Raw genomic sequence first — 22142 nt, forward strand, 5'->3', positions numbered from 1 at the left:
TGGCCTGGCAAGAAGATCTTTATTTTAAAATTAGATTTCAACACATCAAAATGAATATTTGCAGTTTTAATATGTTTTTCCAGATGCCTATGTACAACATACTGAAGGTTAAAATTGCAATTTAGTGTTAGAAAGTCTCTGGAGTATTTTGTTCCAAAGGAATCTAAAACGAGTGAACACAATAATACGACAAATAACAAAAAAGCTAGACAAATTCCTTTAAATGTACACAGATTTATATAAAAAAGTCAATTTACTTTTCACAAATGCAAAAACAACAGACATCCATAAAACTGCATTAATACCTGCATCAGCTAAATGAAACTATATAAAACTTCTGAATATGTTTAATTGTTGAGATGAGATATTTTTAACTATCTAAAAATAAAATTATGTACACTGTAAGGCACTTGTGGCAGCCAAAAATATTGTGTACATGAAAAGGCAAACCTCTTACATGTTCGAAAAGCATACAATCACATTTAGGACTAATTATGACATTTTTAAATCAACATAACAAATTAGCAGTGCAATAAATATTTACAGTCGCTCTCTTGTTTTGTTTAAAGATCAATGTTGCATCCTTGTTGTACTTGGTTGTTCTCTTTAGGTTTTTATTTCACACAACCAGGCTCTCCCGACTCACAGCTCCATTCTGCAAAACAAGAAAACTCATTAACTCACCCAATAAACTAAAACAGACTCTTTTGATCAAAAACAAGCAATGTGTCATTGGCCCTGAAGATGTATTAATAGAGTAATTTCAGTATTGACTTTGGCCTTTTCATAAGAAGTAAGAACATAGATTATCATCAAACCAATACACTTACAGCAATCTCAACTTCTGTGACTCACCTTGCGGAGGTTGCTTTTCTTTTCATCTTCACTGTAAGGCGGTGGTGGTGGAGGCGGGTAGTCATTGTGCCGGCCAGGGTTTCCAGAGGGTGGGTTCACAGGTAGTGGAGGTGGCCCACGTGGCCCTCTCCCCCGATCTGAGCGGTCGCTCTCGCTGTCCAATCGCTCCTGGCTCCGCGCCCTCTGCTGCTCACCCATCCTCTTCCTCTCCATGGCTTCTCGTAGAAAACTGTCATCGTAATCCTCGCGCCCGCCCCTTGCACCACCACCATAGCGGCGATCCCTCTCCAGATCCATTAGATCGTCACGACTGTGGCTGCGCCGTCCTGGGAGATCCCCGTAGGCTCCACCCTCTCCTCTCCGGCGATCGGGGGAGTAGTCACGACGTCTGCGGTCATCATAGTCACGATCATAGCCATTCCGGGCGCTGCTGCTCCACCCATCATCAGAGCTAAAGAAACACAAAGCAGCACATTGAATTTTCTGAACTGTTTTCAGCTACTGTCGTGTTCCGAGTCTCACTTTAAAGTTCAGGTGATGTTTACAATCAAACATTGCATCTGTAATTGGTAACAGGTTAACTACTCATGATACTGAGACTCCACGTGGGATGGAGGTTATGGTTCCCAAAATGTCCGTATGTCTTATCAACATTACATATAATGTATACATTCTTTGCTCAAAAAAAAAAAAAACTAAAGGAAAACTTTAGATCTGTATACAGAACTGGGTATACATACTAGACTGGATCATGTGCTAGGAGTGAAATGATACCAACCACATCGCTTGATGGAAATGACGATTATCAACCTACAGAGGGTTGAATTCAAACACACCTCAAAAAAGTTTTGTTTGTCCATTTTGTTGAGATTTCATTGCAGCAACACAAAATGGTACTCAGTAGTTTGTATGGTCCCCATGTGCTTGTATGTATGCCTGAGAATTTCGGGGCATGCTTCTAATGAGACTGGTGGTGTCCTGGGGTATCTCGTCCCAGATCTGGACCAGGCCATCACTGAGCTCCTGGACAGTCTGGCGTGCAAAATGGTGGCGTCAAATGGATTGAAACATAATGTCACTGAGATGTTGAGGACGATGATCTTTGATTTTAGTCAGGCAAGTGTGGAGCCAGGCAATGGTATCAATTAGTTCATTGTCCAGGAACTGTCTACATACGTTCGCCACATGAGGCCGGTATTTTTATACAGCAGGAGGAACCCTGACCAACTGCAAAAGTGTAGGATGTGGGAATTATGGAATCTTCTATACCCGACATCTAGACTAACTGTGAAACAACTAGTAGTTCAGTGCAACATCTGGAAGAGGCAACTGATATCACAACTAGAGATCAATGAGGTACAACACAAATGCTATGGACGGGGGTGGGGGGGAAGGACATCAAGTTTGAGATTGGGTACCAAGGCCCAACAACAATTAGTGCGCTGAAGGTGTTGAGTGTTGAGAACACGACAAAGAAATTAATTTTGAGCTTATGACTAATAGTGATGTCTGAAATCTCTGTGAAACTTTACTAAATGACTTGCTGCACACATCTTCAAACATCAAGCCATATTAGCATATCACACCATTTACGAAAGGTGAATGGTGTGATATGCTAATATGGATCCTTTCTTTAGTGAGCTTGCGTGGAAAGCACATGCATTACCGAAGATGTAAACCGCAAAAAAAAAAAAAAACTAGGGCAAATTTGTCAGCTGCACTTTGTCATCAGGCTAAATTAGTTTACAATTCCCTTCACTCTGATGAAACACATTTGGAAATTACCTTGAGCCAAGGCTTAACTAGGCAGACATAGTTGATTGTTTGAACAAAAATGACACAAGACCTGCTAGAATTTCTGTGCCAAGATATCTAATTTATTCTTATATATTTAAGTCTGATAAAGTGATAACATTGTGATACTGAAAGGTTGCGGATGAACTGACACTATGTGTGGGTGACTGAACATTTCAGTTAAACAATTTGCACATGTCTCTCTTTACTTTGAAACGGTAAATAAATGATCCTGTAATGAGAGATGTATGTACATGGTTCATCTTTATACTAAGACAATTACTGTGAAACTTCAATGATGCTGCACATGGTACAGATTATGCTGAAAAAAAACTCTGCTAAATGATGTGATGATGGCAACAAGGAGGTTACTCGAGAAACTAACACTCACCCTCTTCCTCCTCTGGAATCTGGGTGGCGTTGTGGTGGGTAGTCGTCTCTGGGGTATCGCCGTCCAATATCGTCAAGATTGTCCATCGAGCGAGAACGTACGCGGTTCTCCATGTAACCTCCTCTTTGCTGCGGGTAATCATCACGGCGGCGGCCTTGCTGGGAAACGCTGCTGATGGTGCTCATAGCTTCATCATGATCATACACTGTGGGGAGATGCGGCGGCTGAGAACGACCTCCGCGGCTTCGAGGCTCAGTACTACTACTATCGTGCAAGGAACTGACTTCAGTCATGTTGTCCACTGAGACAGGAAAATTGAAAAAGAAATGCAGGTCAGAGGAAATAAAATTGAGTTTAGTAGAAGGATCAGAAAAGTAACAACATGAAAGCTCTGCAGTAACAATTGTTGTAATTTATGTAATTTTATTTTGTATTACTAAATGCAGTCAGTTTTCACGTACATGACTGCAGAATGTTAAAATTTGTTCTTGTAACATATTGTTTTCTGGGTAACATTTAACAGCTACAAACCACAAGTGCGGAAAGTGGTAATGACAAATGAAACGTGAAACACATGACATCACATACTGGTTTTTCCCCATCAAAACCACAATTCCACAGTAAGGCAATCAGTCTCTCTCTGTCTGTTCTAACAAAGCAAAAATCTTGATGAGTGTTGATGACATATTTTACATACTTTTATGTATTTATCTGACTTTCAGTTGAATCTTGTTATCGATTACTGGCTTCAACGATCATAATCTACTGTATTATTTAACCAAATTGTGAGGACGAAAACCGAAGTTAAGATTTTTATCTGCAGTTATTTTTATTTTTCTGATTCATGTAAAAATATATATTATCCCTGTTGAATAAAGATTACTGCACTTAAACCAAAATTCAACCAATCAATGTATATAGGACTTCCAGCCACAAAATCTAATATAGTCTGCCACACAGGAATAATAGGAAGCAATCAGTAACTCACAGCGCTGATAGTTGCCAGGCCTGGATGGATCCATATTGGCAAGCTCCCTCTCCATATAGTAAATGGCACGCGTTGCGTTCCCGTCAGGGTCCACCTGGATTCGAAAACCACTGCGAGCTGAAGTGAGGAGAATAAGTTCAAATATAGTGAATGATTTCAGCTTCTTTCAATATTTGCATACTCTTATCAAAACCATCAAAAAATGCTTTCATATTTGTGACAAGTTGAAATCCCTTTATTGCACAGGCTTGTCATACATTGTTTTTTTTTTTCTTTCATATGCGCTGCTTTGTTTATGAGAAGCTGTAAATTATTGAGATTTGATTAAGAGTATAATCAACAAAGATGTTTTGTTTACAAAACTTTTTTACCATATGTGATATTTTTTTCTGGGTGAAGAAACACCAGAGTCAGCACGATGCTATTAGAGGAACTAAGAGAACTATAAAATCTTTATAATTTTGTCAGTATTGCAACATTAGAGTAAATATAAGCTTTGACAGCACAATTCTGCTCTCAGCGCATAGAAAACAAAATTATTTGCATTAGACACAATTCACTGCTAATCTTTACTTTACATATAACTTTATGTATAAAGACAGTCATGCAACAGTGAGACCTGAACAAAGTAGATGAAGCATACTGGCCTAGCAACATGCTAAGCTAATATGCATCAAAAGGTGTTCTACAGATTTAAAGATATTCGAGCTCTTCCAAAAGTAGATGCATAAAATCCTAAAATATAACAAAATGTTTAAAAAATGTATACAACAAAATCAAATAATCAATTTTACATTTAAAAGAAAACTTCAAACACAAATATCCACCTATATCAAAAAATGTGAACAGACTAAGCAGCTGTGTCATAAAATATGTCACACAAATACAGTTTTTTTTAAATGCACACATATATTGTGGGTGGAATCCGACTAGTTATGTGAACATAACCACATCAAAGTAAGATGAGAGTAAGAATGCAAAGAATCTCTTTTAGGTGAGGTGAGGTTTTAAACGTATCTTCTCACTTGAGTTCAATTCAAGTGAGGGAATTCCTCAAATCTGAGAGATAATACTGGTAAGAAAAAAATACCCCACCCACATAAAAAAAAAACAAAAAACATTCACACCGCAGTGTACTGTACACCTGTTTGGGTGTGGGTGGGTTAATTCCTCCCCCCAACACACACACACTCTACTCACTGTTGTCCCCTCGGTCTTGCTCACGTAGCAAAGGTACCTGGGAGCCGTGTCCCACTACATAGAGAACAAAAACAAAGCAAATTTGAACAAGCACTCCACAAAGCTAATTTCTGCACAAAGTAAAAACCTCTGCGTTGTTATTATGAAACTCATATTCAACAGTTAACTGAATTTTCCTACTCATGGCTGCAGAAGTACAACACATTATGAAAACTGCAACAGAAAGTAATCATTGTGAACTTTCAGGTTTGTAATTTGTATCACCTACCTGAGCTAGCACCATCATATTCATGACCGTAACCACTCTGAGGCAGCTGGGCTCCAACCCCATTAGGTACAGGAAGTAGAGGCATACCAGGCTGCATGTATGGTGGCTGACCATACATACTTGGAGCATAGAGATTGGAAGCATATTGATTCCCCATACCCTTCTTTACTGCTTTTCCTGCCTCATACACTGCAAGACAATGGAACAGAGTTAGTTTTAAGCATGTTGGTGAAAGATGACATCAACTGCTGGAGACTGTAAAATTATTAGCAGTTTAAAATTTGTGATTTTTCTGTTGAGAGTTAAAACAGAACAGATAATAGTTTACTGTCTTTCCATTAAATAAATAGAGGTATTCTGTTAACCCTTTTAGGAAATACCCCAACTTCCCATTGAGTCAGTGTACTCAGTGCTTTAAAAACCATGCCCACTGGAGGGGAAAACAGTCTGGCTTACAGACATGCAAATGAGGGCTGAAACAGTAATGCATTACCTTAAACTTGTTTTAAAAGAAAATCTAAAAGAAAATGACTTTTCCAGTTGAGTATTTCAGTACCTGAAGTCCAGTTAGCTTTTACAATATGTTAACAAGATGATGCTGTTGGCTGAGCATTACACGCACTCTACTAAAAGAGAAGTTGTCAAAATGTTTGACAAAATTGACTAGGAGGGACCCTCAAAACTTTTCCCCTCCAGTTTGTTCAGGGTTGTCTCGATAGGAAGCCAAACTAAAGTTAACCGTTTCCTGGCTTTAGGTTCATATTTACATTTTAAACATAGTTATGGAAATTTTATTGATAAAGCCTCTGGTGGTCAGGCTTCCTGCAATAAATTTAAAGCTGAATGCTCATCCACTTCCCACCATCTAACTGTGTAATGTGTGTGAAACAGACATAGTGAAACCAAGTGACATAAAATCACTGTTACTAAATTAATGTGACCAATACGTCAATGAAAGAAATTCCACCCCAAGCTGGTGTACAAGAACTCTCCCTATAGTGAATGGTATGCTGTACTATTAAAATTATGATCTCAAAATGCACTGATACTCAATGGAACAGACACATTTGAGTCTAAAATGGGATTGAACAGTAATAATAAATGTGGTTAAAGAAAGTTATGCACAATTTTATTGGCTTTTCCGTTTGATACTTACATGCTCGTGGACAGCAGCAGCGATCCGGGCAGCAGGGGCAACTGACATAGCAGCAGCAGGTGTGTGGACAACACTGGCACCAGCAAATCCCAATCAAGAGGACCAGCAGAAAGAAGCCAAGGACCACCAAAACAACCAGGAGCCAGTCTGCAAAAGACCAACAATTAAATGCATTTATCTAAAGATTTAAGATTTGACATTTCTTCTTCAATTGCTGACATAGTCCAGGAGAAAAAACACATGAAATTCATGTGAACCTGAACTACAGCTACAGTGGTCCACATTTCCTTTATTTGTGTATTACATCAACAACAGAAAACACCTATACTGTATATGTAAATGCATCTTAACAATAACAGTCAAAAAGAAAGCAGTTTACGTGCGTGACTTGACAGTTCCACAAGATAAGACTTACATGCCATTTTGTCATTTACATAAACAACACATGTTGGCAACCATGGTGACTTTTAAAAGGTTTAAACCGGTAAAGCCCGTTCACAAGTCTATACATGCAGCTCATAAAAAAAACAACAGAGAAGGAAGACACTGTATATTGAAATGAATCAACTAAAATGCAAACTGTGTTAGCAGTGTGAAAAACATAGGGCTGTGTACACAGAAAAGGGAATGAGGGCTGAATGTACTTTGGTAACAGGCTGCCTGTACTCACACTGAAAGTTAGATATGCAAACATGTGAATTGAACTAAAGAAAGAAAGAAAGGCAGATAACAGCATAATGGGATATGGGATATTAAGGATGCCAGTAAACAGCAAGCAGAGCAGTGCATAAACCTATATTTCTACCCACAACATGATGCCTGACCCTTAAATATAGCAGCCTTTTTTCAAATTGAGTCACAGTTTCTTCCTATATATAAAGGCACTTCTGGAGTGTGACCTTAAAAGGAATTTATCATGTGTCAGATAATTTGTTCTAGCAAAATGAGTCAATAGTGGTTATGTTTTTAAAAAAAAGCACACAAGCCAATTGTACTCTTGCAAGGAATTACTCATTGTTACACTCCTGTTCTTTAAGGTTAAACCTGGTAGTTCATACGCCTCTACTGTGGCGTATATCAAGAGGCTTGTACTACCTTCCATAACCAGTAAGTCAATGCCAGGCAGGAGGTCAGAAGAATTTGACTTTCTCTCTGTGAAAGAAAGACAAAGCCACAATTATTTTTATGTGGTCTGCTTTTGTTACCTGCAACCTGTGACAAATACCCTCCCATCCTTTCAGCCACTTGAAAAGTCTGTCACGCCAATGATTTTGTGCATTTGTTCTCAAATATTCTAATTTGTAAGCACAAGATTGTGGGTGGGGAAAAAGAAATTGAAAGCAAAAGGAAGAAGTGTCTGCATAGAGTATACCTGTACCCGAATGCAGTGGCTATAAATGGAATTAACTTACCCAGTACAAGGAGCTCTGTGTAGTCTTCACTATTTCCTGTAACATCTTGAGAAGAGATGACAGAACAGAAGTAGACACCACTGTCTCCCCATGCAGTCTGTGCGATATTCAGGTCTGCATCTATGGGTAACAATTAATATTAGTACATTTTTTTGTCATTGTTTTTCAATAGTTGTTATTCAAAAACTGTGGGTCTACCACATGACCCTCAAATACATGAACTATACACTACCAAATTCAAGCTGACCCTCAAGAGGTATGTGGTTTAATTGACTCAGTCAAATCAATTAAAACATTAGAATTGTTGTTTGACTTTTTTTAAACCACTGAATATTTTTTAAGACTCCATTGCTCATTTTGAAGGTCCCAGCAAGTCAGGTATCCAGCTATGACTAAGTACTCAACTGGTCGTGGCACAGGGCACGTGCAGGGCAGCTGGGTTGGTTCTGCTCGTGGGTTCTTTCTTTTAAAAGGAAGTTTTTCACTTGTTATCAGGTAGTTGCCCAAAGAGGATTGTCTGTTTCTTAGGGTTTTCTTCTGAATAGTGTGGGATCTTTAGGGCTGCTCGATTATGGCAAAAATGATAATCACAATTATTTTCACTGAAATTGAGATCTCGATTATTTGACGATATTTATTTAACCATAACAATGTATTGAATAATGACTTTAAAGATTGTCAAAAATAATATAAAATAATGTGCAAATACTGATAACAGTGCAAATGTTTGCAATATAAAAAATAAATGAAAAATGTAAACATCTATGTTTAGTGAACTTTGCAGTGTTGCTCTGTGGTGCAGCTACAACACTGTAGCAAAGTTTACACACTATGTCTACTTGATCCACGTCTGACTCTGCGAACCCATAATGTTTCCACACCACTGAAGTTTTTTTTTTACCTCTCTTTTCAACCAACTTAGCTTAGCTTTCCGAGCTTCCCTCGGGTCCTCTTAATCAGCGGTCCCCAACCCCCGGGCCTCGGACCGGTACCGGTCCGTGAGTCGTTTGGTACCGGGCCGCGAGAGTTGAGGCTCAGGTGTAAATGTATAGTTTTCAGGGTTTTTATCGTTTTTCAGCGTTATTTTGTTATCGTTTTTATCGTTTACTCGGTTTTCCTGGGTCTTTTCACGTGTGTTATGAATAAATTTTCTTTTTTTCGGTACCGGTACTAGTTTTATTTTGTTGTATTTATCCGCGACACCTTAAAGACCGGTCCATGAAAATATTGTTGGGCATATGCCAGTCTGTGGCGCAAAAAATGTTGGAAACCGCTGCTCTTAATTGTTGAGACACGTGTTCGAAATGCAGAAAGGTGCGCTCGATTTGCCACACGGAGCAGCGCGAGAGTAAAGCACGAGGGAGGGGCTAATAATCGGTTCAGTCATTTTTAATGATCGTTGAAAGCTCAGATCGTAATCGAGATTAAAATTCGATTAATTGAGCAGCCCTAGGGATCTTTATCCTGGAGTTAACAGTACTTTGAGTTGCCTTGTGATTTATTGCAATATAAATAAACCTGAACTGAAATGAATTCATATCCATCACTTTACTGTGATTTTTTTCTAGAATTATATCTACTCAGTGCCCATCATACTTCAGCACACTCTAACGTACAGCAAATAAACAGAACAGCTACAGACTATTGTTATTAGCAATTCATTACCCTGAGATTTATCAAAAAAAAGAGCAGTAACCTAGCAGCACTGTTCAACTTATGAGAAAATTAGTGAGCCCATCAAAAATACCCATGTTTCAAATAAGTTTAAAAACAAACAAACAAACAATTGGACTGAAATATGCCATCCCTTTTGTATTGAAAATAAGAGTGAAATAGATCTTTGACAAAGTCACCGATTCTGTTCATAATTTTTATGGACAGAATTTCTAGGCAAAGCCAAGTGGTGCAAGGCTTTCAGTTGGGTGGTCTCAGGATCTCATCTCTGCTTTTTGCGGATGATGTGGGTTTGTTGGCCTCCAGCTCGCCTTGGAATGGTTCACAGCATCAGCATCTCCAAATCTGAGGCCATGGTCCTCAGCCAGAAAATTGGTGGAGTTCCCACTCCGGGTCAGGGACGAGTTCCTGCCCCAAGTGGATGAGTTTAAGTATCTCGGGGTCTTGTTCACAAGTGACGAAAGAAGGGAGTGGGAGCTCGACAGACAGATTGGTGCAGCAGCTGCAGTGATGCGGACACTGTACCGGTCTGTTGTGGTGAAGAGAGAGCTGAGTGTAAAAGTGAAGCTCTCAATTTACCGGTCAATCTATGTCCCTACCCTCACCTATGGTCACGAGCTGTGGGTAGTGACCGAAAGAACAAAATCGCGGCAGAAATGGGCTTCCTCCAAAGGGTGACTGGCCTCTCCCTTAGAGATAGGGTGAGATGTTCAGCCATCCGGGAGGGGCTCAGGGTAGAGACGCTCCTCCTCCATTGAAAGGAGCCAGTTGAGGTGGTTCAGGCATCTGACAAGGATGCCTCCTGGGTGAGGTGTTCCAGGCATGTCCCACCGGGAGGAGACCCCGGGGCAGACACAGGACACGCTGGAAAGATTATATCTCTCTGCTGGCCTTGGATTGCCTGGGTGTTCCTTTGGAAAAAATGGAGGAGGTGGCTGGGGAGAGGGAGGTCTGGGCTTCTCTGCTTGGGCTGCTGCCCCCGCGACCCAGCCCCGGATAAGTGGAAGAAAATGGATGGATGGATGGATGGATAGACGGCTAGATCTTTGAATAGTAAGACTTAAGACTACAGAACAGTAAGATTCTTTACATTAGTATTCTTTCTTTTCTCATACAAATTTAGTACATCTGAACAGAACATATAATAGAAAAAAGTCATATATAGCTCTCATGTAATGTGAAACTAGGGCTGTTCGATATAACGATATATATCGGATGACGATATAAAAACATCTATGTTTCATTTTATGCTATCGTTTGTTTCGTGGTGTTGCAAAATAAACGTTTATGTTTCATCGTTTTGATGATCACTGTAGTGGCTATATTGATTTCTTAAAGTTCTCGCTCTCTCGTATATTTAATTTAAACACACTACGGATGGACAAGCGCCTGTTTTTATGCTTTGTCATTAGCAACAACGATGGTAAAACCATTGCGTGTCTGCTTGTTTATTTTCCACATAAACCTTTCACAATAAAGCTCAAGATCCTGTTGAGACTTTTCGAAATAAACTGAATCACGTGAAAGAGTATGCAGAGTATTTACGGATGAAAAGGAAAAAAGAGCTGCCAGGTGCTAAAAAATAAACCTTAGACTCAAACGTTAGAACAGGCTTTTCCCCGCAGCACGCCGTGTAATAAATACTCACAAAGAAAACGGCGGCCGTTACAACTTATGTCTAAAAATATACCGTTTCATGCATCGGTTCAAAAACTCGACTCCAGGTACATGACGCCCAGCTGGAAACACTTCACGCAAGTCGAGCTGCCCGAGATTCACAGAATTTACAGAAAATGTTAATTTTTTGTGCTTTATATCGTTATCGGGACGATAGATGTATCTCATATCCCGACAGATCGGGATATGAGATTTTGGTCATATCGCACAGCCCTATGTGAAATTACTGCAGAGACAGGCAATTTATTTTCTCAAGTGGCTAAATGAGAAACTGGCACTGTTGTGAAGGGTCCCCACCATTAAACTGAACTCAATTCTGCTCAATATTAATTCATCTTTTTAAATCTTATTGGTATGGCCTTCCACAACAGACCCAATTTCTCTTGTGGCCCCTTAGGAAAATTAAATGTACACCCCTTGCAGTGTTTACGCATTTTCCAGATTAATTACAACAGAAAAAGGTATTACTGACAGACCTCTTGATTCAAGCTCAATCATCTGGGTAAGGAAATCCCAAAATGTTGATCTGAAATATTTCATCACTCATCCAAGTTTTTAAAATGTGATGTTCAGGTGAACAGAATCAACATTTTGGTATTACTGACAGACTAACATGTCGTGCCAAGGCTCTTACATGTCTTAATAGGATTTCAATGTATTAATTAATCAACTTACCGTTGACTATGCTGATCTTGCGTCCCTGGTACTCAGTGCCGAGGGTAACTGCAGTGCCTTGCTTGGAGGCCACTATTCGCACTGTCCTCTGGCTGTCTGCACACTCAATGGTGGGGTTATAGTTGGGGTTGTTTTGAGACAGAATGTTGTCTGCACTGCTCGGATTGAGTGCAGCCTGAACCGGGTCCCGACAGTAAGACTTATACTTCCACGTTACAATAGGGAGCTGAGTGGCCGTTGACTGATACTGACAGGTAAGGGTGACAGGCTGGAAGAGAATGACGACATACCTCTTGGTAGGACATTGAACTGATACACCCATAGTGGATTCTAGAAAGAAAACAAAAATATAAGTTAACAATGAAGATTGACACAAATTATGTATTATTACTGTGATTATCATGATCATGTTTCTGACATTTAAAAAAAGGCATCCTACATCCTCTAGTACAGCGGTCCCCAACCCCCAGGCCTCGGACCGGTACTGGTCCGTGAGTCGTTTGGTACCGGGCCGCGAGAGTAGAGGCTCAGGTGTGAAATGTATAGTTTTCAAGGTTTTTATCGGTTTTCAGCGTTTTGTTATCGTTTTTATTGTTTACTCGGTTTTCCTGGGTCTTTTCATGTGTGCTGTGAATAAATTTTCTTTTTTTCTGTACTGGTACTATTTTTATTTTGTTGTATTTATCAGCAACACCTTAAAGGCCGGTCCATGAAAATATTGTCGGGCATAAACCGGTCCGTGGCGCAAAAAAGGTTGGGGACCGCTGCTCTAGTATTCCCCTAATACTAAGGCGTGGCATGAGCCAAACACCATTTCTTCACTTCTAGTATCACCGAGAGTACATGTAATGAGTCACCTCATCTGTAATGAGTCTGGCTGCATGAGCTCCAACCACTACCGCTTTAGATTATGATGGCTACGTTCTAATAACACAGAACTACAATTAAAGGACGTTTTGAACTCTGTGTCATGTCTTTAAAGTTAGTTAAAAAAAATAAATAAATACTTTTTTATCCAAGTATGCAATACTTGAAGATGTTGACTAGTTAGTGATAGTAACATTATAATTCAACACACAATCAGCAGGTTTACTATATACAGCCCTAAGTAAGGCCCAGATGCAGCCCTCAACAACCCTTAAATCACCACACATGAGTTATAGTGGAAGTTTTTGTTTATAAGTATGCAACATCATACAAAAACTACTCAGCTCCCTCCGCTTTCATCTGCATTTCTACTGCTCTTAATTATGAGTTATATTATTTTATTCAAAGGCTATGCGTTGGATACTAATTCGGCTTCCTCTCAATCAAATTCAGTTCCCCAATATTTAAAGTTTACAAATAAAACCAACACCAACCCACAAGGCTTCAAAAAGGTGTATTTAGCAAAAAGAAAAACCAATAAAAAAACCAAACAAAAACTTTTCTACCCGCATTTTTTTCAACTAAAAGTTTATTTTTTGTAAATATGTCGAATAATAACAATATCAGTAATAATAATAACAAAAGAATTACTTTGAAAATAGGATTCATAAATTGTTTTATTCATATTAATCTATTTTTTATTTTATTTTTGTTTGTCTGCGAGTGCATTATATTAAAAACTACCGAGAAGAAAGAGCCATTTTAATTTTATGTCCCAACAGGTTGTCTCAAAATCCTTGTTGTCATTTTTTTTTTAAAAAAAACGTTTTCCCCCAAAACACAAACGTTAAAAGACCTCAAGCCACCAGTACAAGAAAAATGCCCACAAAAAGTTATAATTTTGGAAAAGCTAGAGTATTTAGAAAGGCGGTTTGTATATCAAAGTTTCCCCGGCCCCCACCCTGTTTGACAAATACAGGCCAACTTACCTGTCGCCATTAGAGCGGCGAAGATTATCGTCCAGAACATGTTTAATCTTGCTTCCTCGCGGTCTCGGTAGACTTAAGTATTTTTAATTCGTAAAATATACAAACAAAAACGTATTCAGGTACATGTAATTTTCCTCAGACAGATAGTAACACCTCCATTTTGCGTCTTTGTGTGTTGTAGACTTGGGAGGACCCAGGTGTGTGCCGAGAGACAGGTTGCGAAAAACGGGGACGTGTGTAAGTCGTTGTTTTACAGGTGGTTGCTGAATTTTTCGGTTGACGGCGCATTAATTTTGCTACAGAAACCTAGTCGTGGGAAATGGCCAAGTTTTTATTTTTAAAAAAAGGCGTTTTCTTTATTTCTTTGCCCATTTTGTGTTCGCTAAAGTGACATTTTAACCAGGAAGTACGCTACGTGTTTTACCCACCTTCTAGATGGTACAGTCTAGAAACTGATAAACGACATGAAAGCGCTGTTTGTTAATTTTAAACCCAGGTTGTGGGAGAGAGGGAGCGTGACCTATTTCGTGGGGGCGGGCGCTTTTTATGTGATTTAGAACATTAAAAGTAGCTTAATAGTATGAAAAGAAAAACAAACACAAGTCTAGTTTCTACACTACCATTGTACAGAACTTTAACTTTACTGCTTGGGAATAGACCTATAAATGTCAGAAGTGACTGCTTACAAGTGACTTCATTTTGAAGGCTCAACTCTTATCTTGACTTCATTGTTCCCTGTTTTTCCACACTTCACTTTCACAGTCCAGGTTTTGCTTGTGGATCAGAGAGCTTCTATACATATAATAAGACTAAAGTCTTATCAGACCATGGGAATCTTAAAATTTGATTTACCAGGTTTAACTGAAAGAGACCATAAATTGTAGATGTTTGTCTTTATGGCGTTCTGACAAAAAAAATAACCTTTCATATAACTGTGCATTAAAAGTTTTTTAAGCAAAAATATAGTTATGGGCACAAAATACACTACATCTGCCACAGTGAAATGGCAGCACTGATCCTGCAAGCCCTTCTGATTATTAACTGAGCACATTATATTCTGTTCCAGTGTCTGTTATGAAAAAGAACATGAACCATATGCAGCTTGATATGCAGATGTGTTTATAATTAAGGCCAGATATGTAGATGAGTTTCAAACATAATTATTTGCTGTCAAGTAAAGCTGAAGTCTGATAAGCCAAATAAGCATGAAGGTGATTTACAGAAAAATAACCAGTTATTATGGAAATTGTTTTTCTAAAAAAAAGTTGACTTCTTTGGGCTTAAGCATATGCAATAAAACACATCCTATTTAGCCATTTTGCTGTTAAAAAGTTAAAAACATTTTAAGACAGAAAGTAAGTATCTATGAGTAAAAAAATGATGTTTCAGCGTGATGTTTCATGCTGAGGGATAAATGTTGAAGATCCAAAGTCCTGTTTGAAAAAAGAGAGAAGTGTGTTAAGTGAAAATGCATTTAGCAAAAAAAAAAAAGAACCACAAAACAGTCTGCTTGTAGCCCCTTTCCATTTTTTCAATATTTGAACTAAAAATATTCTCCAATTCAAGATTTACTGGGACTGAGAATTTGTGTGTTTTGTTTTTTTTTTTCAAATATATCACAAAGCTTTTCTTACAGCTCTAAAAGGAAAGAATAAAATCATCTATTTGTAAGATTGGGGAACTGTATTAAAATGTATAATGGATTAAATGGTGTGAAATATTTTTTGGGGGGTCTATAGCTTTAGTCATTCATGAACTTATTCAAGGGACCTGATATAAGGAAGTTGTGTTTCTAAGATGAAAGTTTTGTTAAAATAAAATCACACTTACTCAGAAGATCACAGTGATCCAATCGCAATCAGAAAGAGAACTATGAAATAAAAGAAGAAAAAAAACCCTACAGACTGCTGTTGTTCAGTCAAGGTCAGCAAAACCCGGCTCTTGGCAATTTAACTTCATTGTTAAGTGACTATTGTATATGTCATAGGTTAGTATCATAATTTATACAAACCAGCCATTAAAATCAATCCAGTAGGTCCATGGCCAGGATCTGAAAAGACAAATTAAGATTGAATCAGGAATTTAAGTGTCTTATCTTCTTTTATCTTTTTTTAAATGTACCTTCATCTTTAATGTATTAATACATTTACATCAATACAGAAATTTACTATTACACATATGTACAGTACTCAAGTAATTTACTGGATCATCACCCAGTGTAAGGTTTATGCCGCAGCTGCAGTAAATTAACAGTATTGATTATTATTAAATAAATTACATAAATATATTTAATGCTAAAATATAATTATTGTTGTTATCCATTATGTCAAAGACGTATAACAGGAATTTGGCCATCGGGTCCCCAGCTGTTCGTGTCCGCCTTGGACTGTAAAGTAGCTTTTTTACCCAGTGCACGGCACTGTGCGACAAATATGTCATCACATCTGCTGGCATGCACCTCTTGATTTTTGTAACCTGACATGTGCTACTATCGTGTTTGCTTTTAACACCACTTTAATGATATACACCATACTCCCCAAAGTATCCACTCACCGATCCAAATCATTGAATTCAGGTGTTCCAATCACTTCCGTGGGCACCAGTGTAAAAAAAGGCACCTAGTCATGCAGACTGAATGACAGTCCAGCCATGAAATTTCCTTGCTACTAAATATTACACAGTCATCTAGTTAATCTAGTGGTATTATAACAAAGTGGAAGTGAAGGCAGATGAGTGAAAACTTTTGGTGATATGGTCTATTAGTACAGAAGTTTAGAGATTCACAAATTATACAGAGGGAGAGGTTAAGACAGTTTGAAAACGTGAGACTCTGTGGGTTGAAAAATACTCAAAAAAGAAAACACCCTGCAATGTCTTTGCCTATGGTTTTGACTCTTTATATATCAGCTCTGTGTGTTAAGTGACCAATGCAAAGAGTATACTGGCACCTTTTTCTTGGCTTATGCTGTCTCCAGAAAGGCTGATCTATTCAAGCTGTTGCAGCATCTAATTCTGTATAATCTAGGAATTAAGTTTCTGTATTGATATATAATTGAAATTGAAAAATGACACAATAATAGATTCACGCTATCTGCCAAGTTGCAGCAAGGTTAGAAAACCGAGAGGTGAAGGACCAGCAGAAAGGACACCAAAGCGTGACTCGGGTCAGCAGATATAACTTCACTTTGAGAGTGTGTCACTGTATGTGAGGGTATATGGAGCCCTTTATACCCAGAGCACAGGATTGCTACAAACTGTTTCACCATATAAACATGAAACATATCATCATATAACTAAGCCTCTGTCATAATTAAGATACTCTTAGTGTGCCAAGTGTATAAAAGCGCGCATTGGTGTATTTTTTTCTTCCCCAGCTGTAATATATTGTTACATTCATAATCTCACCCACTAAAGAAGTTTAATTAATAGTTGTATTTTGACAAACATTTAACTTCGGCTTTTATTACAGATTCAACAAATAGAGGTTGCTGGTTTGTGCTCAATGTGTGCACATTTCCGGGGGAAACTCCGTTCGGACCATTTCTGCTGTTTATTCAAAATACCAGTTTTGCTAGAAATAAGTGGGGCTCGGCTATAACGTGGGTTAACCGCGACTGCGCTCACAGACTTAAGCTTTCCAGTTCGTCAGTGACGCGTTCCTTTCTGATCATCTGCCCTCTGTTTGAATAAAAAGTCACTCCTAGAAGCATCTAACACAACTACAAACTACTACAAACTTTGGAAATCACGGCAGCGTAAATATTTCCCCCTTGAAAGGGAAAGTCCTATAAGTACGTGCTTTTTGGACTACTCGAACGCCCCCTTTCAAAACAAAACTTCGCTGTTCCTTTACTTCCGGTTATGACTTCTTCTACCAATCGTGTTGATGTGGAGGTTTTGTCTAGCGACATCTATCATTCTATTAAAGAAATACTGCAACGAGCGCACTCGCTGTGCACTCGCTGCGCCAAAAAGGGATTTCTGATATTTGCCCAAATGATTGCCGGTATTTAAATAGTTGTATGCATGTATGTATGGCTTATGTAGCGATTAACAAATGGTGGCAGGACAGATTACAAGTTTTACAGCCTCATTATTATTTATGTGCACTGCTGCCCTCTTACATTCACTGTCTGGATCGGTAGCGCAGCTGCTCTCCGACTGGATGGGACGTGGGGCCCGGGCTCTCAGGGAGGAACGGCTGAGATGTCAGACGGTGGGTTCATGTGGTTGGCTCAAAGTTCAAAGATCCAAGCGGTGGGATAATGGCAACCGAATAAAAATCTGTTAATCGCGCTGACAGGCGTGTAAACGCGCGCACCGGGTGGCCACTTCCTGAAATGCGAGTGAGTGCGCGCCTTTTCTTTTTGAAGTTTGCGATTATGGGATTGGGGCGACCTCGGGGTACGTAACGTGGGCGTAATTCTTCTCTCGCCCTCTCTCTCACTTTTAAATATATTTGTATAACAAAAATATTAATCATCACAAAAAGGCGGATCGCCAAAAAACGGCGTTACATTTTTCAGTAGCAAAACTGACCTTTAAGTACCGCGAAACTGCGCAGTTATGAATTTGTCGGATGTTGTTGACTCGCAAATCTACGATTTGAGACCAGGAGGAGACAAACCCAGTCTCAGTTAACGAGTGCAGCATGGGGAAATCGGAGGGTTGCATCACCAAGAATGTTAAATCTGCAGCTCAATAATCAAATATGAGGATCCATCGGATTTGGCAGACCCACTGGGAATAAATACATTATGTGAAATGATATTAATACGCAATATAATGTGCTAAATCATACGAAATTATAAGGCTTTACCACTAGGAATGAGCCCACATCCGCTAATACTGATTTAACATGCCGTTATCTAGTTTAACTCCTACTCTAACATCCCAACCTGTAGTGGATACCGCCACTAGTTTCAGCTCCATCACAATATTGTGATGTTCTCAGTAGTCCTTGTTGTGCTATCCACCTCCAGCTCATAAAGGGTTATCTAAAACTTTTTTTTCTCTATCTAATAATGAAGTACATACTGTAATGGGAAGTCCCTCTGCTGGGCATCGGGTCAGAAGTCTTATACTGCATGCCTAAAGAGGAAGAAATACATTTAAGTAGCATAATTCTGTATGAATAACTAATTACATTTAAATAATTCATATATTTTGATTAGAAATAGAACGACTCGTTACTGTGAATTCATGATGGCACAGATGGCACATATATGCCTTTTAACCAGTTTGATACACAGCACAGTAGAAATTCAATAGCAATAAAATCTACAGCCTCCAAAATAATATTTCGCATGTACAGAGTGTATCCAGACTGCTTTAGACTGTACCGATTTAAACAGGTGCATTTAATGTAAGTCTGTGCCATATCATATTGACCATATGCCCTCCCCCATTATCCTCCCACAAAGAGACAAGTCCGGGCATGTCTGAGAGATGAGTTAGAGCTGGGCGTCCGACTTCGAAGATGAGTTACACAGAAAAGTGACAATAGACAGCAGAGCACAGTTCCCAGCAAAGTATGCAAGAAAACAGCAGGAGGAACTTGCAGCTGGTGATGTGCGACCCAACTAAACAAAGAGCCTGGAGTATTCACCAGTTGCGGTCCTTCTGATAATAGAGGCAAATGGTGGATTTAAACAACCAATTAAAATGTTCTATGTAAGATACAACACCCCAGGTAGAAAATATTTTTGAGCTTTATTATGTGCCTATATTGGTTCAGGCTCCTGCAGAGTCACATGGTTATTTAGTTTATTCTAAATTTAGTGTTATTTTATACTTAAAAAGTCCAGGGAAACAACACCCAGACTCCTCATTGGAAAAGAAGGTTTGAACATTCATTTTCTTACATTTATAAATGCTGCTGTCTTCAAGCTAGATGCATAATATATATTTTTCTATATTGTCAGAAATACTGTTATCATAGTTTTTTCTTGAAATATTGTGGTATCCTTTTGAGGCTTTTTCGCCCAACCCTTATTTAATACTGCTTGCTGAGTTTAAACCAGCGGAACATGCAGCACCCTAACGACAGTGACAACAGTGAATGGCGCTATTGTGTTGATCGTCGTTTCCCATTCTGATTTTTTAACCTCATCTACACAGTTGTCTTAACAGTTCACAGTGATTTTATAATGTATTAGATGTATGTTATTTAAATATTTTTAAACATGCACATTCTATTTAAATTTTACTTTGAAACTTGACGTCCAGGTATATTTTAACCAGCATTTCAACAAAGCCAGCGCAGAATGGCGCCTTAATGGTCTACATACATGTTTTATGGATGTCTTGAATGAGTGATCCCTTTGTTTCTGGTTGGATTTCATTAGTGTCGTTTGAGCAGGTAATGAAGACAAAATTGGACTGACATATTGTGCAGGTTTTAGGAGTCTTAGGCACAGGCGGTGGTATTTGAGAGCATTCTGGGAAAGCTTTCTCTCCATAGTCTCTCTGGTACAGGATATGGTCATATTCGTCATATATTGTGTTGAGGTTGGAGCACTTGTCCTGATCCTTGCAGACCACACAGTTTGGCCCATCTGCATTTAGAGAAATGGAAAATATAAATATAAACATGATTTCAGGTGTAAATGCATGCGAGTTAAAATTACAGGCTGATGGGACCTAAAATAATTGCATTTTATAACATTGTTGTAAGTCACCCTGCAATACACACCCTAAAAAGTAAGGCATACCTACGATGTAAAATGGAAAAATATTTGTTTTTCTGCTAATTACCATACAATTACAGTGTACCTAAAAATAAATTATAGTGTAATTAAATTACTTTCACGGTAACTTGAAAATTTAATGTATATTCACTTTCCGGTACAATAAAATTGCAAATAAAGTGGCTCATTTAAAGTCAGATTTAATTACAGGGTAATTACGTCCTCAGTTGGGGTGTTGTATTACAAAGTGTTACCAATTTTTGAATAAAAACTTACTACAGCTTAGCTTACTCACGTTTTTAACACTGTAGATGTGCTGCAGACTAAGTATATAAATAAACTGTCTGATCAAAAATATAAAAATATAATTAATAGTTTAAAAAAAATGCACATGTATATAAACTAGATATAAATAAACCTTTAAATACAGATGAAGTACAACATACCATTAGATCCATTACAGGCAGGAAAGTTTATGATTAGAACTGCCACCACACAGAGATTGTAAACTGGAAAGAAAAAGTACGGGGCAGACTTACTCATGGAAAAAGTCACTATGAATTACTCCACATGGAAATTTAAATAAAATTATACACTTATTTAGGTACAGCAGTTACACTGATTGCATCATATAAGACTTTCCAGTATTTTGTCTAATCATGCATGTAAATGTAACATTAAAGAAACATGCCTCAGCAGAACTGCAATAAAATACAACAACTTTAACCATGTCCTCAGTGTTAAACATGCTAGATTTTTTGGCATTTAATATATCGATCTTTATGATTTAAAATGTAATATTTGCAATAAATGTATGCATGACAGTTTTTAACAGATACATATTGGAAATTTAATTACCTTTCCATTTTTTCCCAACAGCTCTTTTCTTGTAGCGGTTTTGGGCCGTCACTTCTTCCACTGGTGCGGCGCTTCCTGGGTTTTCTTTGGCGTCTGTGTTGGCATCCATGATGTTACCCTTATTTTCTACATCTTCCATGAGTGCCTCTGTAATGGCTGATGTTCCGGGTAAAGGCTTGACTACTTCCTCTCCCTTGCTATTATCTTCACGATCTGTGTATGTCTGGCAATTGAAGTTATTTTGCGGCTCACTTTGCATCCCAGCCAAACTGGACTTGATTAAGAATCCCTCTGTCATAGGTCTTGACTCAGGCGGGTATGGGTGTGGCTTGCTTTTTGCCAACATGGGGAACTGCTTCATGTGAGGAATGGGCCTCACACAACTCCCTGTGTCAGTTACAGGCAGGGCACTTTCTTCATACTTGCAACAAAACTTGTGCACCATGTCAGAAGAGAGACCTGCATCACTGTAATATAGAGGGGAAAAATATTGCTTTTTTCTCCCATTTTTACAATAAGTGTAAAAAACATATTTTATTAAAGAACTGTAAAAACCATGACAAAAGCATACCCGCTCTCCTGAGTGTGTAGATTATCACCATCTTTAAGTGAAAACATAACACAGTTAGTCTACTGAAAATCGTTTTCA

The 22142-nt window shown here is 38.5% G+C and overlaps 3 protein-coding genes and 1 long non-coding RNA gene across 7 annotated transcripts in view; 1 reads left to right on the top strand and 3 right to left on the bottom strand.

Annotated features, from left to right (window-relative positions):
* On the bottom strand, positions 1 to 15904 carry lsr (lipolysis stimulated lipoprotein receptor). 2 transcript variants are annotated; one of them, XM_085177409.1, is made up of 12 exons: positions 15777 to 15904; positions 13947 to 15379; positions 12091 to 12420; positions 8065 to 8184; positions 7748 to 7804; positions 6653 to 6799; positions 5497 to 5685; positions 5229 to 5282; positions 4029 to 4145; positions 3041 to 3341; positions 856 to 1306; positions 1 to 655 (listed from the first exon to the last, which is right to left on the bottom strand). In XM_085177409.1, exons 2-12 carry the CDS (start codon positions 13984 to 13986, stop codon positions 620 to 622), a joined length of 1842 nt encoding a protein of 613 aa, XP_085033535.1. In that variant the 5' UTR covers positions 13987 to 15379; positions 15777 to 15904; the 3' UTR covers positions 1 to 619. The 2 variants fall into 2 exon arrangements, with proteins under 2 accessions (XP_085033535.1, XP_085033537.1); XM_085177411.1 differs by lacking the exons at positions 7748 to 7804; positions 15777 to 15904 and having other exon boundaries at positions 13947 to 14138.
* On the bottom strand, positions 8413 to 12084 carry LOC146508698 (uncharacterized). The gene is made up of 2 exons (XR_014876866.1): positions 10344 to 12084; positions 8413 to 10267 (listed from the first exon to the last, which is right to left on the bottom strand). It is a non-coding gene; the product is annotated as an uncharacterized LOC146508698 (long non-coding RNA).
* Positions 15373 to 22142, bottom strand: part of LOC146508699 (uncharacterized) — a 7369-nt gene continuing 599 nt past the window's right edge. Inside the window, exons 2-8 of one of the 2 annotated variants that reach the window (XM_085177417.1) lie at positions 22065 to 22095; positions 21494 to 21960; positions 21082 to 21144; positions 20237 to 20503; positions 18984 to 19037; positions 15958 to 15996; positions 15373 to 15816 (exon numbers count right to left, since the gene is read on the bottom strand). In XM_085177417.1, coding sequence (XP_085033543.1) covers positions 15785 to 15816; positions 15958 to 15996; positions 18984 to 19037; positions 20237 to 20503; positions 21082 to 21144; positions 21494 to 21960; positions 22065 to 22095 — 953 coding nt within the window. In that variant the 3' untranslated portion in view covers positions 15373 to 15784. Of the gene's footprint in view, positions 15817 to 15941; positions 15997 to 18983; positions 19038 to 19139; positions 20504 to 21081; positions 21145 to 21493; positions 21961 to 22064; positions 22096 to 22142 lie in introns of those variants that run through there. The other variant, XR_014876865.1, reaches the window with a different exon arrangement.
* Positions 21554 to 22142, top strand: part of LOC146508700 (uncharacterized) — a 16333-nt gene continuing 15744 nt past the window's right edge. For both annotated transcript variants that reach the window (XM_085177413.1, XM_085177416.1), the window contains exon 1: positions 21554 to 21661. The gene's annotated coding sequence lies outside the window, so the exon portion shown is untranslated. The remainder of the gene's footprint in view (positions 21662 to 22142) is intronic.

The sequence above is a fragment of the Neolamprologus multifasciatus genome, chromosome 11, assembly GCF_963576455.1.
Source record: "Neolamprologus multifasciatus chromosome 11, fNeoMul1.2, whole genome shotgun sequence".
Classification (NCBI taxonomy): Eukaryota; Metazoa; Chordata; class Actinopteri; order Cichliformes; family Cichlidae; genus Neolamprologus; species Neolamprologus multifasciatus.

Excerpts from the sequence above, each read along its gene's own strand:
- lsr (XM_085177409.1), bottom strand. The coding sequence starts at position 13,986 with ATGTTCTGGACGATAATCTTCGCCGCTCTAATGGCGACAG. Across the intron at positions 5,283-5,496 it reads ATATGATGGTGCTAGCTCAG|TGGGACACGGCTCCCAGGTA; the intron begins GTAGGTGATACA and ends TTCTCTATGTAG. Across the intron at positions 4,146-5,228 it reads GCAAGACCGAGGGGACAACA|CTCGCAGTGGTTTTCGAATC; the intron begins GTGAGTAGAGTG and ends TCCTCACTTCAG.